This window comes from Stegodyphus dumicola, chromosome 10 (assembly GCF_044657685.1).
Source record: "Stegodyphus dumicola isolate Sdum_Otavi_A_Nest chromosome 10, ASM4465768v1".
NCBI lineage: Eukaryota > Metazoa > Arthropoda > Arachnida > Araneae > Eresidae > Stegodyphus > Stegodyphus dumicola.
The window spans coordinates 33,530,629-33,547,757 of NC_140777.1; the positions used below are offsets into that span (position 1 = coordinate 33,530,629).

The 17,129-nt window shown below is 30.6% G+C and overlaps 1 protein-coding gene across 2 annotated transcripts in view; it reads right to left on the reverse strand.

The window, feature by feature from the left end:
- LeuRS-m (Leucyl-tRNA synthetase, mitochondrial) overlaps positions 1–17,129 on the reverse strand; it is a 95,352-nt gene that overhangs the window by 8,325 nt on the left and 69,898 nt on the right. Inside the window, exons 14-16 of one of the 2 annotated variants that reach the window (XM_085824860.1) lie at positions 16,595–16,686; positions 11,128–11,218; positions 867–1,027 (exon numbers count right to left, since the gene is read on the reverse strand). In XM_085824860.1, the coding sequence (XP_085680986.1) occupies positions 867–1,027; positions 11,128–11,218; positions 16,595–16,686 (344 nt within the window). The remainder of the gene's footprint in view (positions 1–866; positions 1,028–11,127; positions 11,219–16,594; positions 16,687–17,129) is intronic. The other variant, XM_085824861.1, reaches the window with a different exon arrangement.

Below are 17,129 nucleotides of genomic sequence, written 5' to 3' on the forward strand. Positions count from 1 at the left end.
AAATACATTTTCAGTGCTATTCCTTAACTGTACTAATATGCTATCTGCTCCACATGATAATCATGAAAACCCAATTTGGTAGGAGTCATGTACTATTTACCAACAAGCCCAGACCAGTGATTTTTCCTGCAAATCTTTCATTTGACAAGCAACTTCACACCCTCCTTTTTTCTGATTTGTCTTCACCAGCTCAAGAGAAGAGCTTATCTTTCATTGGCTTTATCAGATCCTGATTTTTAAATTACTTTGAACCATTTTCTATGAGCACTGATAGATGGCTGTACATGGGTTATGCCGTTGACTTCAACACTCAACCAAATTTACTGCAAGCTACTATCAAGTTTCTACCTCAGCTGCAGATTACATTTTGTTTTCCCTTTATTTTTTACTTTGTTTTTATACTCTGCCTATAAAAGGGCAGACAAGCAAGGACTTTTTAAGTGTGGGTTCTCGAAAATGTGTTTCCTTGACTATCCTGGAAAGTGCCCGTGGTAGCAATTTAGTATTCACTACATAACAAAATATTCACTATGTAACAAGGCATATCCATCAATTTTTCTTTTCAAAGAATAGCTTTAGAAAGCACCAATTAAATGTTAAAATACACAAAATTTATAATACTTTATAATAAATAATTGCAAAAGTTTTTGCTTCCATCCTGCAAATTTCTCCTCTCCATTCCTAAGACTATAATCCTAACAGGTATATAATAACAAAAATAACAATTACAACAATAATAACAAAATGTAATTTCCTATGCATTAAATGAGCTTTCTATAATAAAAGTTTTTAAAAAAACTAAAAATTGGGAGGAGATGAGGGAATTTTTTTTTTTTTTTTTTTTTTTTTTTTTAAATTTTACTTACTCCTTTAATATAAAAGTTTCTAGCTTTATTTAGTTTAACTTCATAATTTTTAATTTCTACTTCAGATAATGAGGACTGCAAATTTTTTAGTTTCCGCTGCTCCAAAAAATCTGCCATGGTCAACCAAAGTCTCCACTGCCAATTCTGTATACCAGCAAACACTAAACCAAAGAAAAATCAATAAACATTACATTACAGTTTATTTACCATAAAAAAATGGTAATATATTACCTAGCAATAAATTCCAGGCCCATTATTTAGTTTGGCAACATTTTCATAAAACAGAATCTATACATATTAAGGATTCATATATAAATACTGTTGTGTGCATATGGGTTCGTAATGGATTGCATGCACACAGAACCAATGATAGCTTGATGAAAATTTATTTCCCTGAAAGAAACATTTTATAGTTCTGGAACTTTTTCACAAAAGTATTCGTACAGCTCTTTTCAGTATGACAGAGCTCAAGTAACCACTTTAAACTACTAAGAACGTTAAACACAAAACAATATAAAAAGCCTCAATGTGTATGCTCATACAGTGATCTCTCAGTACTCTAAACTCTGAACTCAAGTGAAAACTGATGCTCTAACCAATGTTACAAAGTTGTCCTCTGGATATGGAGAAATTTCCAGTACCTTAGGTTTCTCGAAATTGCTGGAAGGCATACACAGTTACAGCTACATAGGGATCGGATGGATTACAGTTACACAGGGATACTACAATTTACATATAATTTGACTAAAATTATTTACATATACAAAAAATTATAACATTATATAAGTAATACATATACAGTATGAAAAATTTCTATGATTTATTTATTAACAGTATACTTGCCTGTTAACAAATAAAAACCAATTACTTAATAATTAATTCAATGCAAATTTCTAATGCATATCCCACTAGTGTTAAATGTATCAGTAATACATTATTTAAAATTATTCACTGATATTAGAGTAATTAAATGTGAACTCTCCCCTCAATATCACACTGGTTACTTCAGAGATACTTATTGAATATTGTATTAATATGTTATTTAAATTAAAATGAATTTTATTTAGCTTAAAGGTTAATAATTCATTATTCTCCAATGCATTAAATTTAGTCACAACTTCACACAAACTTGTTATGTTTACAAATAAATCATATACATACAAACAAATTTTAAAAAGGAAAGAGAAATTTTGAAATTTGATGAAATACAAAGATTTTACACATCCAACTTGTTTGGCATGGCAGTTAGCAGTGCTGGCTGCCCTATATTTGGACCCAGGTTTGAATCCTGGAATTTGCAAGGATATTTATAGCCATTTCTGTTTCTCATGAATATAATATTCACCTACTCCCTATGTAGCCCTCTGAACAATGATGCCGATGGTGAAACATCTAAAAGACCAATGTGTTTAGATCTTTCTGATCAATGCTTAGAAAGCACCGACATCTTAACATCTGACTATGAAATAAAATTATCCGCACACACACAAATAAGCTTAGTCACTGTTTGAATGCTTTGTTCAAATGCAACTAAATGACTAAAATATTCAGTAGCAGCAATATGAAGTGTGTACTGGCAACCTCTAAAGGGAATGGAAGATATACAAAAGTTATATACAGGTAAAGAGAAGTAAAATACATCAAGTTACAGTATTGTTTTTATTATTCAACAACAGGTTAATAAATATCAAATTCTTAAATTTCCAATGTCTTCAATAGATGGTGCTACTTGCTACATAATTCATTTATATTTACACACTTTTTCATAAACATATTTTCTAGATGTCATAATAGCTTCAAAACATATTTTAAACTGTTAACAATTCTAAAACACTATTATGTAATTTATAATTTATATCGTTAAAACACAGAGAACTGCCTACACACTATTGTACAAATTTTGTACACATCATGTACTAAATAATTTCAGTGACATTACATGTAAATTATAGTATCTATTGTATAATGCAACATGAAAGGCATCAGAAAACACAACACTGATGGAAAAGTAAAACTACAGGTGTAATTCCATTTAACACAGAAGTAAATGGCTATTTTTGTTGCCAATTTGATGAGAAATCCCCATAAATCACCAAGGTTGGAGATCATTTGATGACATTTTGGTTTGATCTTTGTACAACCATAACAAATCTGATTCTTGTGTAAATGTAACTGTATCTGGTCCTATGTAACTGCAACTGTGTATGCTTGCAAGCAATTTCAAGAAATCAAAGGTACTAGAAATTTTTTGGTGGATGAGGGGAAAATACATAAGACCAAGGAGAGCATCAGTTTTCAGTCGGAGAGTTCAGAGTACTGAGAAATCACTATGTGAGCTTTGCTTGCAGATGTGCTTGGCAATGTCTTGTGTTTAACATTCTTAGTAGCTTGAAGTGGTAACTACTGTCTGCAATGTGTCAAAATAAGACAAGCTATACGCAGGGACATGCCATCTATTTGGGAAAGATCGTGTGGTGCACAAAGGCACTAAGGTTTTAAAGAAGCCTGTGATAATTTATTGTCTATCAATTCTGACTATGAAATTGTATTACTCTGCTTCATCTATGGTCTCTAGATAGGCACACCGTTCACTGAAAAGTTTCCAGGTTTAAGCTTGCAAAATTTTATTTAAACACTTTCACGTTCTATGCAGGTTTATTAATTTTTCACTGTTGTCATGAATGCATAAGCCATATTAGTTTATCAAATATATGTATTCGTGAACCCTGATTTGCTAAATAATGATTGTGACAAAAATAAAAAATAAGGCATGTGATTAAGTGAATTCAGTTTTATATAATAATAATAATTATTATTATAATAATGCTTTATTCAACTTTAAAAAATTACATAATTTTAACTATACATTCAGTTCACTAATTTCTATATATACTTAACGAAATTTTCATTACAATAATTATAAAATTTAAAATTTTGAATTCTCTTTAATAATTATTTATATAAAACAAATAAAATTTCGTGTTTCCTAATTTTAGTTAGATGATCCGAGAATAAAAAAAGAAATTGTCTGGTTACCAAATTAACCAACGAGAATGAGAGGAAGACTTGGAGCAGAGCAATTTAAAACTCATCAACTTTTTTGAAGCTCCAGTGATAGCTGTGGTTTTCGTTTTCGGTTACATTTCAATCTGTGCCATCATGTTCGAGTAAGTAAGATGAATCATCCAAAGATGCATATTCACCTCTCTCTAACAATCTAGGTCTGCGGTCGAGTATATTATCTTCAACACAGGTGCAAGAACTAGTCGAAAAATGTCCTATGTATTATCAGAATAAAATTATGTATCCTATAGACAAAAGTGGATGTGAGTTTTCTGACATATATTTCTTTCGAATTTCGTCAAATAGTGAAAAGTTTCAGCAAAATTTGTTATCTTATTAAGAAAAACACTTTTTTTTCCATTTCTGTTAGATTATTCAATTACATCAATAATCCACTGACCTTAAAAATACTGGATTAAATAACGAAAACAGTTTCATTGATTGGCATCACTTAAGCAAACATTTGAAAATTCATGAAAAAAGTAAATTCATTTTGAAAACTAACATTTCTGGTTAGATTTATTAGAATGATTAAAAACTAACTGAACCAAAGATTCCAAAATGCAAAATTTATTAAAAAAATAAGCTAAACACTGGTGTAGTCTCATTGAAAGAATAATTTATACAATTCAATTTTCTGCTCAATAAAACTTGGCTTTTCATTTTCCTAGTAATAAATTATTTGAAAAAAATAAAAGAATTTTTTTTAAGTACAGAAATGGTAGCAAACTTTGACTCGGTCATGTCTGTATATATCTACATAACAGATCTAAAAAAAATATGCCAGTTAATCTTGGAGATAAAAATTCAAAACAAAATGATTAAATTATAGGTGATAATATAAGAAATAATATTTTAATTAAGTTAAAAAAGCAAACTTGATTGTACTCCTGAGGTGAGTCACCAGGAGCAAATTCCTATTTCTATAAGATATGTTAACTTAAAAAAAAAAGTGAATTCAGTGTCAAAGAACATTTTTTAACATTCTGTCCTGTAAGTGATATAACAGGTGAAAGTTTAACCAATGTTTTACTAGAAAATTATGGTTTAGATATTTATAATATGTGCAGATAAGGGTATGACAATGGCTTGAATATGAAGGGTAAACATCAAGGTGTACAAAAAAAAATTTTTTTTTTAGACATTAATTCATGAGCAATATTTTTACTTTATTGTAACCGCAGTTAGAATTTCGTCATAAATGACGATGTGAAATCCAATATAATAAATGTTTTCTCAACTTTTCAAGAGCTATATAATTTTGTTCTGCCTCAACTAATCGATAATCTGTTTTGAAAAGTAACACTTCAAGTTTAATGTTAAAATCTTCAGATAACAAATGGTCCAGCAGAAGAAACATAGCTAGGGTTTTCAGCACCTGGGGACAAGTGATGATTTTGTGCCCCCTCCTGTTTGCCAAGAATGGAAAACACTTCTTTCTAAAATTCTGTAGCATCAGTTTGGCACCCAGTGGATACTGTGCCCGGGAACATATCCCCCCTAGCTATGCCACTGTGCAGCAGAATTTCTCTAAAATTCCAGCAAAATTTATGAAATTTTTTCTAGAAATAACTTTTATAACAAAATAAAACATCTAGCTTCTCTTCTAGTTAATAAAGAAGTTAAAAATTAGATTTTTGTAGTACATATGCTAGAGTTGTGGTACAAGATACTAAGCAAAGTTGTTCCGATTACCAATATTCTACAAACTAAAAAATACAATATTTTGCATATTTGTAAAATTTTGAACAACCTGAATACCTTTCTAAAGGAATATAACTCAGATAAATGCTTCAGTGACATGCTCATATTTGCTGAAGAGTTAATCAAAAGCTTTCCGCCCGGTGATGAAAGTTATAGTAAAGCTTTACAACAACTCCAATCGCATTTTGGGAAAGAAGACCTTCTTATAGAAGTCTATGTTAGAGCTCTACTGTTGTTAATATTATTAAAAAACTCTCAGCGAAAATTTTCATTATGAAAACTCTATGAAACTTAGAAGTTCTGGGTGTTGCTAGAGATAAATATGTGACGATGTTATATCCTCTAGTCGAATCGTCATTGCCGGATGATACATTAAGAGCATCACAAAGGTTCCGAGTTATTAATCGCATTCAGAGAGAATCTGTAAGTAGTGAGCAAAAAGAGAAAAATGCGTCAACACATCGCATGGATTTAGATGGCTTTCTTTCATTTTTGCTCGATGAAATTGAAGGTGAAGAGAGAGCATCTATAGCTACTCAGTGTTTTACTAAACATCAGACTCCTAAGCCTGGGAATGCTAAACACTTTGGTTTCAAAAACCGTGGAAAATTTTCCAAAACTTCTTCTGCTTCTACTCTAATAGCAACATCTGAACAAAATTCAATTGAATGTATTTTTTGTGCTGGAAATCATGCATCTGGTGATTGCTTTATAGCAAGAAAGATGACGTCTGAGGAAAGGCAAAAAGCAGTTCTAAATAGTTGCAGTTACTTTTTTATGTTTAGACAGAAAACATGTAATAGCTAAATGTAAAAAATCTGATGTGTACACCACATGACTTCCTTGTACGGAATATTAAATTATATGCATTTTTCTTGCATTTCATTTAAACTTATTAGATTGAATTAAACCTACTTCGCCGACAGCGCATAAACCACAATAGAATAAATTGATTCTTTAAAATTCACTTTGTTTACCATAGCAAGACTCTGGCGCTAAGTTTACTTAACAGTATTATATTTCGTTCATATTATAACTCAGAATGCACAAAACTTATATCATTTAAAGAATTATCTAATCATTGCCACATGTTCTATTCAAATACTATAATAAAGCTAGAACTATGTGTAAAAGAAATTAAGCAAGCAAAACAAAAAAGAAACAGTTTTTCACAAACGATTGAGTATTTCTCATTCAATTAATTCAGTTTCAATTCAATTGTCAGACGTGCAGCAACTGACACTATGAAACTGTTAGAAATTGAAATAAAGAAACAGGAAAGATCAGTTGATTTAATTGATGAACTTTTAGCGAAACTTTTAGATAAGGAAGCTAATTTAAAGTATCTTAATGAGGAAATTCTAAAACTGTGCAAAATGGAAGAAATAGAAAAGGAAACTGAAAAACAGCAAGAATATAAAGATAATATTATTACTTGGAAAATTCGCGCGAACAGAATCCTGAAAACGAAAGAAAGCGAAGTTGTTCACGAAACTGAAAGAGCAAATGTTGTAGAAACCAGAAGTGAGCAGCAGAATATAAAATTTCCTCGCTTGCAGATACCTCAATACGATGGCAATATATTAAAGTTTAACGAATTTTATTCTCAGTTTGAAGTAACTATCCATAAAAATGTGAATCTTAGTAATGTAGAGAGGTTTAGTTATTTAAAATTGTACTTAACAGACGAAGCTGAGGTAGCTCTAACGTGGTTTAGCATTAAGCTCTGAAAACTATAAAATTGCCTTGAACATATTAAAAGAACGCTTTGGTCAAAAAGATATTATTATCAATGCGCATATGGCAAGACTTTTAAACTTAAGTCCAGTACGAAAATCATATGACATTGTAGCGTTGCGTAGACTTTACTCAGAATGCGAATCACATGTTCGAGGATTAGAAAACAACAGAATTAATCCTAATAGTTACATTTGTCTACTGTATCCAGTGTTGTTAAAATCGATAACCAAAGATTTGTCCTTAGAATTTTCTCATAGAACACATTCGGGAGATGAAAACAAAATATCTGATTTATTGGAATTTTTAAAGATTGAAATTCAGTGTCGTGAACGTAACGAGTACTTAAGTAGAGACTTTAATTTAAACACTTCAGATTCACGATTTGGAAACTAAATTTAATCCTTTACAAAAACCTTATCAAAAGTATGGGAGATTTAATAAAATCAAGATTGATTATAGGAGGAAAAATAAATTAAATTTGAACATTCCTACTACTTCTGCATTTATTTTTAATATGAAAAAATGTATATTTTGTACAAAACCAAAAATAGAGCACGATTCTACTTCTTGTTCCTTATCGGTAGAATAGAGAAAATTAATTCTTAGAAAATATGGTATATGTTATGCTTGCCTTTTGAAGGGGCACGTACATAAGCAGTGTCAAAAGAAATCTATTTGTGGAATTTGTTAACGTTTAATGCATTACGAAATGATTTACGATCAACCCAATGTTTATTCTTCTTCCCCCGCTCTGGAGTCTGGTCAGACCGTCGACGCGAATGAATTAAATGTTGTGTCTTCCGTAGCATGTGTGAATGAATCTGATTGCGACATACTACTTGAAAAAGCAAAGAGATTAATATTTTGTTAGATAATGCATCACAGAGATGTTTTTTGAGAAAAGAAGTAGCCGTAGAAATAAAACTACCCATAATTAGACAAGAAAGTCTGGCTGTTTACACTTTCGGCTCTAGAGTGCCAATACAAAAAACGTATGACGTAGTTCAGTTTTCACTTTGTAATTTATGTGATTCGGATAAGAAAATAACGATTGGAGCACTTTTGACTGACTGTATTTCTGGATCGCAGTTTAAAGTATCAAATAACAAATTAATGCAAATACTTTCGAGGAAGAACATTCAGTTGTCAAACTTAAGTAAATCGTCAGGAAATGAATTGTCTCTGCTTATTGGAGCACAGTATTTTGGGGATATTCATACAGGAGAAAAACAGCAATTAAACAAATCTTTGTATTTGATTGATACTCCGTTTGGAAGGGTTGTTCAAGGTCGAATCCCTCCATCAGATTTAAATGCGAATCGGGATATTTCTATTATGAAAATTGAATGTTGCGCCACATTAAATGAAAAACTAACGCAGTTTTGGCAGTTAAATTCAATGGGGATAAATGATACTCACAGTGGAGATTTTAAATTTAAAGAGGAATTTATTTCTCAATTCGAAAGTAATTTAAAATATGAAAATGGAATGTATACAACTAAATTATTGTGGGACAGTAAACCAGAAAACTTGTATAACAATTTTGCGGTAGCAAAACAAAGATTTCATAACTTAAGTGTAAAATGGAAAGAAAATGATTGGGATTATAATGAATATAAGAATATAGTTAAGGAGCAATTAAAACTGAATATCATTGAAGAATGTCCTTTCGGCTTAGAAGAGAATTCTTATTATATGCCTCATTCAGCTGTCGTAAGATCGGATAGGGACACTACAAAAGTCAGATTGGTTTTCGAAAGTCATCAAAATCGTCATCAAAAGGTAATGAGTGCAAATTTCTTAATGAATGCTTGAATCCTGGACCACCGTTGAATCCCAGAATTTTGGATGTAATCTTGCGATTTCGAGAATATGAATATGCATTCAGCTGTGATATTCAAGGAGCATTTTTGACCACAGGAATAGTGGAAGAGAATAGAGACTATTTACATTTTTTCTGGGTTCCAGATGAAAGTGATTCAAAAACTTAAAAAATTTTACGAATGACTCACGTTCCCTTTAGAGTGACATCAAGCCCATTTATCCTTGCTGCGACTATTAAATATCACATTAGAAAATATAAACTTGAACAAGCGAAACTTGTGAAATGCTTAACTCGGCACTTTATGTAGATGATCTTTTTTACGGAGCAAATACAACAGAGAAAACTTTAGAACTTTCACAGAGCATTGTAAAAATTCTTAAAGATGCGAACATGAATTTAAGAAAATTTAATACTAATTCGGATGAGTTGAGAAATTTATGGAGTGAACGAGGTTTGTCTGATGTGACAGAAACTAAAGAATGTCCTTTGAAGGTTTTAGGCATAATACGGAACACCGAAGAAGATACTTTTAAGTTAGATGTAAAACCTCTACTGGACATGGCCTGTGATAGGAAGAATTCAAAACGTAGTGTACTTCAGACAGCTTTGAAGTTATTTGATCCTATGGGAATTGCATCACCTTTTATTGTTCTCATAAAATTATTAATGCAAGAAATATGGGAACTTGGTTTAGGATGGGATGATGAGCTATCATCAACTGACTTGAAGAAAAAATGGGATAATTGGTGCTCTCAGATTTATCTGATAAAAGATTTGACAATCGAAAGGAAATATTTCTCCATACCATGGAAGTTGGTGAAAGAATTAGAACTACACCTATTTTCTGACGCTTTTGGTTTTGTTGTATAGATATTCTTGTTTAATATATGGGTTTTTTCGCATACAATTTATTGCTTTAACTTAGATTTTGTCGTTTCAACTTTGTTTAACATGTAATATCTTGAATTAGATAATTCAAATGCTCTTTACAGCTTTAGCTATTTATTACCTGTCCTTTTATTATCATTCTATTTCAAAATTTGCAGCTCAAAGCACAATTTTTGACTAACTAGGTCCAATTTTTTTTTATGACTAACTAGGTCCACATTTTTTATGACTTACTTCTTTTATATATATATATATATATATATATAAAAGTAGTAAATCGTAAACATATGTTATGGTAAAAGTAATAAATTCGGTGATTATATAAAATTACTGGTGATTATACATAATCAGGTATATTTGATAAATTTGATAAATATGAAATAATTTATCATATTTGGTAGATATGATAAATTATTTCATATTTATCAAATTTACTGGTTAGTTTATAAAATCCCCAACTCATAAATGGGGAATGCGATAAAAGTCTCTAACTTTACGAAAATTCTATTTCATATTTATCAAATTTACCGGCTAGTTTATAAAATCTCCACGTCATAATAGGGACTGTGATAAAAGTCCCTAACGTTATAAAAATTCGTTCAGTTTGCGCAACTGCTTGGCTTCTATCAACACGTGACAACTACATGATTTCAGAAGTAGCTCTCATTTCGTTGCATGTAGACGACTTTTTCGCTTCCCTCTTGTAAAAATTAAAACACTGAATAATGGCTGGTATGCTTGAGCGTTTTAATTCCAAATTACTTAATATTATGGATACTAAGAAAACAAACAGTGGTTTTCTGACAAAAGAAAGATATGATGATTTGTTAAAAAAAAAAGTGAATAATAGTAAAAACAAAAGTAGTGGGAAAAAACCGGAAGATTATCAGAGACTAAACAGATATGATGTAATGAAAGTAGACAATGTTGAAAAACTTATCTTTCCCGTAAGTGAAGACAGCTCCAATGTTACATTTTATGTGTACTTTGAAGAAATTTTTACCATAATTCATGAAAAGGAATATATTTGTTGTGACTTACAATCATCATTCCACTTCCTTGGAGATTCAGGAGCAACACTGCCTAAGATAAATAACCGAGTAGTATCAATGCCATGTTCATCAATTACTTCCTGAAGAAAGATGTAATAAAAATTGATTCCAGAATATATAAAAATTTAATCTGATCATGAAGATACATTTGGTCTGGTTCCAGCAATTTATACACCCTAGGCCAGGGATGGTGAACCTTTTTTAGTTAGTGTGCCAGTTATGGTTTATTATTTCCACTTGCCATTTAGTTATTAACCACACTCCCACTTGTGTTCATTACTGAGTCTGCCTTTGATGGCCACTAGTCTTCAGAATTTTTTTTAATGTTATTTTCAGTGAATGTAAGTGAATAAAAGCAATTTAATATGCACCTGTAGCATGCCAGAAAAATACTTATCAGGTGCCACTAAGTGGTGCACATGTCATCAGTTTGCCATCCCTGTTCTAGCGATTACAGTACAATTCTATTCCATATATGAGGCATGTGCAGAAAATAGCCAATTTTATTTTTACATAAAAGATCATTTCTTGAACAATTTTTCTACATTGTTCTCACCAATTTTGAGACATTTTTCATAAAAGTTTCGAACTTACCTATGCTTTCCTCAAAAAGAAATTCCTGCAATGATTTCATATATATATAAAAAAAAAAAAAAAATGACAATGAAATATGCCAGTCTCTTAAAAACAGTGACATAAGAAATACGATGAAAAATTGTTGCCAAACCCATATGTCTAAAAGAATGAAACTATTCAAAATGATGCGATTTCATCAAAAATCTATCAACAACAATAAGACAGGAAAATTGTTGCCAAAATCACATTTTTAAAGATGTGAGATGTGAGAAGTGTACTCGGAAGCTTTATTTAAAAAATTGTTTAAAAATACAAAATATTATCATTTTTCCAAAATTCTTTTTGTAACAGCAGTCGCAAGGATGAAAGTTTAACATGTCCAAAAATCAAAGAAAAATAAACTGTACATTTTAAAAAATAAACTTTTTTTGAAAAAACTCCCATTGAAAAGATGTTAAGCTCCCTTTGTTAAATAAATTCGTATTTAATCGATGTATTAAAACATGAAATTTATTTTAAGTTCGTAAAATAACTAAGTGCCTACGTTTCATGACGATGTGAAAATGGAGTGTGTAGAGTAAAATCTCGCTTTCCTATAGCCCATTATGTCTCAAAATGACGCGATTTCATCACAAAAAATGAAATAAAAAAAATTCTAATTCGAATTTCAAAAAAATTGCTTCAAGGTGCACTGGCTCTTGTATAGATGCACCTAAGCATGAACGAAAGACACACACACACAGACAGACTCTTTCTTTTATTATATGTAGAGATATTCAAAGAAAGTGAAAACAAACGAATTAAACACGTTTTCACTGACACTGAAATTGGTGACATGAAACCAAGCCACCACCTATTACAAAAAATGAAATCCTTGGCAACCCAATGATATTTCTGACATAGAATTAAAAACACTATAGACTGAAAAATTGCCAATGTTAATCACATATTGGTGGTTAGTGATGAAGGTATTGATAAATTGGTGATTATGGCTGATAAGATTTTTGACATGCATTCACAAACTGAAGTATATGAAGGTTCAAAGCTCATTAAACTGAAGTTAAGAATTTGAGTTCATCACAATTACCGCAGAAGATAACATCATTGGAATGGCAAACTGGAGAGCTCCATTTCTATCACTAACCAAACGAAAGGTGTCATAATACAAAAATAAATAACAGATCATTACCTAGAAACAGAAGAAATCGGACGCATTACAACCTGAATGGCAAACTTTGTTATTTCCATTTTACATTCAGATCAAGATGCTTTCCGGAAAAATGCAAGCTACCACGTAACTGGAAAAACCAGGAAAACTTGCCAGCACATCAGAATCAGAAGCTGGTTCTCTTGTTGATGATTTAAAGAATTGCCATGAATTCAATTATACTTTTTTGTAACTGCCAAAAGCAGGGATAAAATTTTTGATTGACATTGGTGCGGATGTAAGTCTAATTCCAGCCATGTGTAACGACAAAATAAGAGGCGACTTTAAACTTTATGCTGCAAACGGTACTGAAATTTCATGTTTCAAACACAACATTTTAACTCTTGATTTGGAAATTCGCCATGATTTTCAATGGCTATTTACTGTAGCCACAGTCAATGAAGGTATTTTAGATGCAGATTTTCTTAAGCAGTTTAATTTATTGACTGATATTAAAAACAAAAAATTAATAAAAAAATTGATGGTGTAACTAAACTGAGCAATATTGGTGAAATTACATCATCAGCTGATAAATCAAATATAAGCACCTTAAACAAAAGTTATAAATTACCTAATATTTTGATACAACTGTGAAAACAACAAAACTTGATTTACTATTTTCTATTACAAAATGAAATGTTGAGCATTATATAACTACTAATGGCAAACCAGTTTATTCAAAAGCAAAACAGTCAGATACTAAAGGATTAGAAATAGCCAAACAAGAATTCGACTTCATGCTTGAAAACAATATTCTAAGACCTTCAAAATCACCATGGGCAAAACCCACTTCATTTAGTCACAAAGACAGACAGAACTTTGAGACAATGCAGAGATTATTACTACTTAAATGATATCCCTGTACCAGATTGCTACCCTTTACCCAGAATTGAAGACTTTCATCACATTTTAAAAGGCAAGAAGATATTTTATAAATTTGATTTACTACATAAAGCCCATCACCAAATTCTAATAGCAGAAGAAGATAAACAAAAAACAGCAATAATAACATAATCTAAACAAAAACAAACAAACAAACAAAAAGCAATAATCTGGACTTTTTGAATTTAATGTAATTCGTTTCGGTTTAAGAAATTTCTCCCTTCACTTTTCAGTGATTCATGAATACAGTAACTAGATTTTACTTTTCCATATAAGGATGACAATCTAATAGCATCAGAAACTCAGGAACAGCATAAAGACCATCTTATGGAAGTGCTTAATAAAATTCAACAGTATGGTCTATGCATCAACCAATCGAAATCAGTGATGACAGTGAACAAATCAGAATTTTTAGGATATTTGATAATGCCAAATGGCTCAAAACCTCTTCTAGAAAAAGTACAAGCCATAACAAATTATAAACTTCCTAAAACTATTCATGAACATTGTAAATTTTTAGGAATGAGTAACTTTTACAGAAGATACTTAAAAGATGAAGCTAATAAGCTCCCTTGAATGAATATTTAAAAGGTTCAACAAAAAAGATTGAAGGGAAATTCTATCAACAGAAGAAGCAAAGTCTTTGAAAAATGCGAAGATTTAGCCAGTGTTGCTTTATTAATCCAGACCTAACATTAGTTTTATGTACACATGCCTCTAATTTTGCAATTGGATTTGTTCAACAGCAATATGAAGATACATGAGATTGCAAACCAGTAGCACTCTGTTCCAAAAAGTTAAGTGACACTCAAAAAGCTTATTGCACATATGACTGGCAACTTTTAAACATCTATCTTTCCACAAACAATTTAAACATATGCCAAAAGGATAAGAAGTTATGATATTCACAGATCACAAGCCACTTGCATTAGTATTTAAACAGAAAAATGATAAAGTGCCACCAATATAATTAAGGCAGACAGCTCCAGTACATTTCTCAATTCTCAATAAATATAAAATATATAACGGGGAAAGATAAAACTGTTGCAGATTTGATGTCTAAAATTGAATCAGTTTTGAACATTGATTATGTCAAAATTGCAAATGAATAAATGAATAGTGAAGAACTAAAAGAATTACTAAATAGTAGCAAAAATTTAAATTTTAAACAATACCCACTAATCTTCTGGAAAAATTATCTGTTCTGATGTTTATTCAACCGTTCACACCATAACCATTCTGAATGAATGTTTTCCACAAAATATATGACTTGAACCATCCTGGCATCAAAACATCAGTGAAACAAGCAACATCAAGGTTCATCCGGAAAAATATTAAAAAAGATGCTAGAGAAAGCACTAAAACTTGCATTAGTTGCCAGAAAAATAAAATTATTCGGCACATGTATTCTAAATTCAACTCACCAAAAGAGCCCAATGAAAGATTTAGCATTGTCCATATCGACATAATTGAATCCTATCCATCATTAAATGGGACTAAATACTGCTTAACATGCACTGATAGTTTTACTTGCTGGATGGAAGTTATACCAATACAAAATATTATCACAGAAAAAATAACAAAAGCATTTTATGTAAATTGGATTTGTTGCTTTGATGTTCCATACAGTGTGGTCACAGACAGAAGAAATCAGTTGAGATCAGAAATTTCAGAAATTTAGGTTTTATCTGTGGGATTAAAATGCAAACAACAACTTCTTATCATCCACAATGCAATGGAAAAATTGAAAGATAACAGAGAACATTAAAAGTAACCATTAGAGCTCACAATTCGGTCAAATGGAGTGAAACTTTACCAACTATACTCCTTGGTATATGTGTATCTCAATGTGGTGATACCAACTGTTCCATTGCAGAAATGGTTTATAGTAAATCACTGATGTTACCAGGAAAATTCTTTCATGAACCAAAAACCAAATTAGAAGCAGATATCTTCATTAGCAAACTGCAAATATAAATGGAAAAATTAAGATCAATTAAAAGCCAATCAATGTAAAAGAAAACAAAAATTATTTTCTCCATAAGGATTTAGATCCATGTTTATATGTATTTGTCAAGAAAACATTAGAATCCCCCTTATGAAAAACTTTTCCTGTAAATGCCAGAAATGAAAAGTAATACAGTGAGAATAACAGGAAAGGACATCAATATTTTCGTCAATCTAATAAAACAAACTTATTTATTAGCCTCAGTTGAAGATGATTCTCAAAACCTAACAAATAAACAGAAACAAAATACCCCATTCCACGGACATGAAAATGTAAAGAAGGAAGATTCAAAATTTAAAACAGCAAATAATAGGAGAAAAATTACTTTTCCAGCACATTATTATGATTGCATGAACATTTAAGTTATATACTAATTTTTGATATTGAGGTGATATTAACAACTATTTTTCTCCTTGTATAACAACTATGTTTCTTGGAAGGGAAGAAGTGTACCCTCTACAAATGATATATAATCTTAGTTTCAACAACTTTATACAGACTGCGAGTGGCAATGGTAAAAATATATGATTAGAAGAATCATGTTTTAAAAAGATCAATGTCTTAGAAAGTAATAAATAATTTTCTTTGAAAAAATAATAGTGAAAAGTATTCTTAAACAGATAAATACCATTTTTTGATGTAGCAACTGCTACAGATACTGATCAAGAGAAAATTCCAATATATTTTGAACTAGTTTTGTTCATACAATATAAGGCATATAAAAATCATATATTAAGTATCACCAAATTTTTTCCAATGTGCATACAGTGACAAAGTACTCACTTGAGGGTTTATTCCATTATGTTTAGATTTACTCATTTTCTCCCATGTTTCTATGACAGGAGTACCTGATGATTTTTCTGTGGGAATTGATCCTGAAACCCAAAATATTTTTATCAATTCAAATATCTCTTTGGGTAAGTAAGAAATAATGAATATTTATTAAATTTTATTAAAATATTAATATGTAGGTTATAGCACTATTTTCAGTAGGTCTATAGTCAGTTTCACACAGGTTTAAATTTAAGCAAATTCTTCTATATACTATATTCAAAACCTCTAAAGTCAAAAGATGGCAAAATATACTTTAAGTTCCTGAAACTAAAAATTGTAAGATATACGGCAGTTCACAGAACTGCATTTTTAAGAATTCAGTGGTATAGAGTAAGAATCAAACTAGTTTCATGCTAAAAATAAGATATTCTTGACTCAACGACCAAAATTCCATGTTTAGAAAGAACACCAAAAATTATCTACAAAAATGATGCAATACTATGAGTATATGAATAAATTTTTTAATGACCAGGGTAATTTTTTT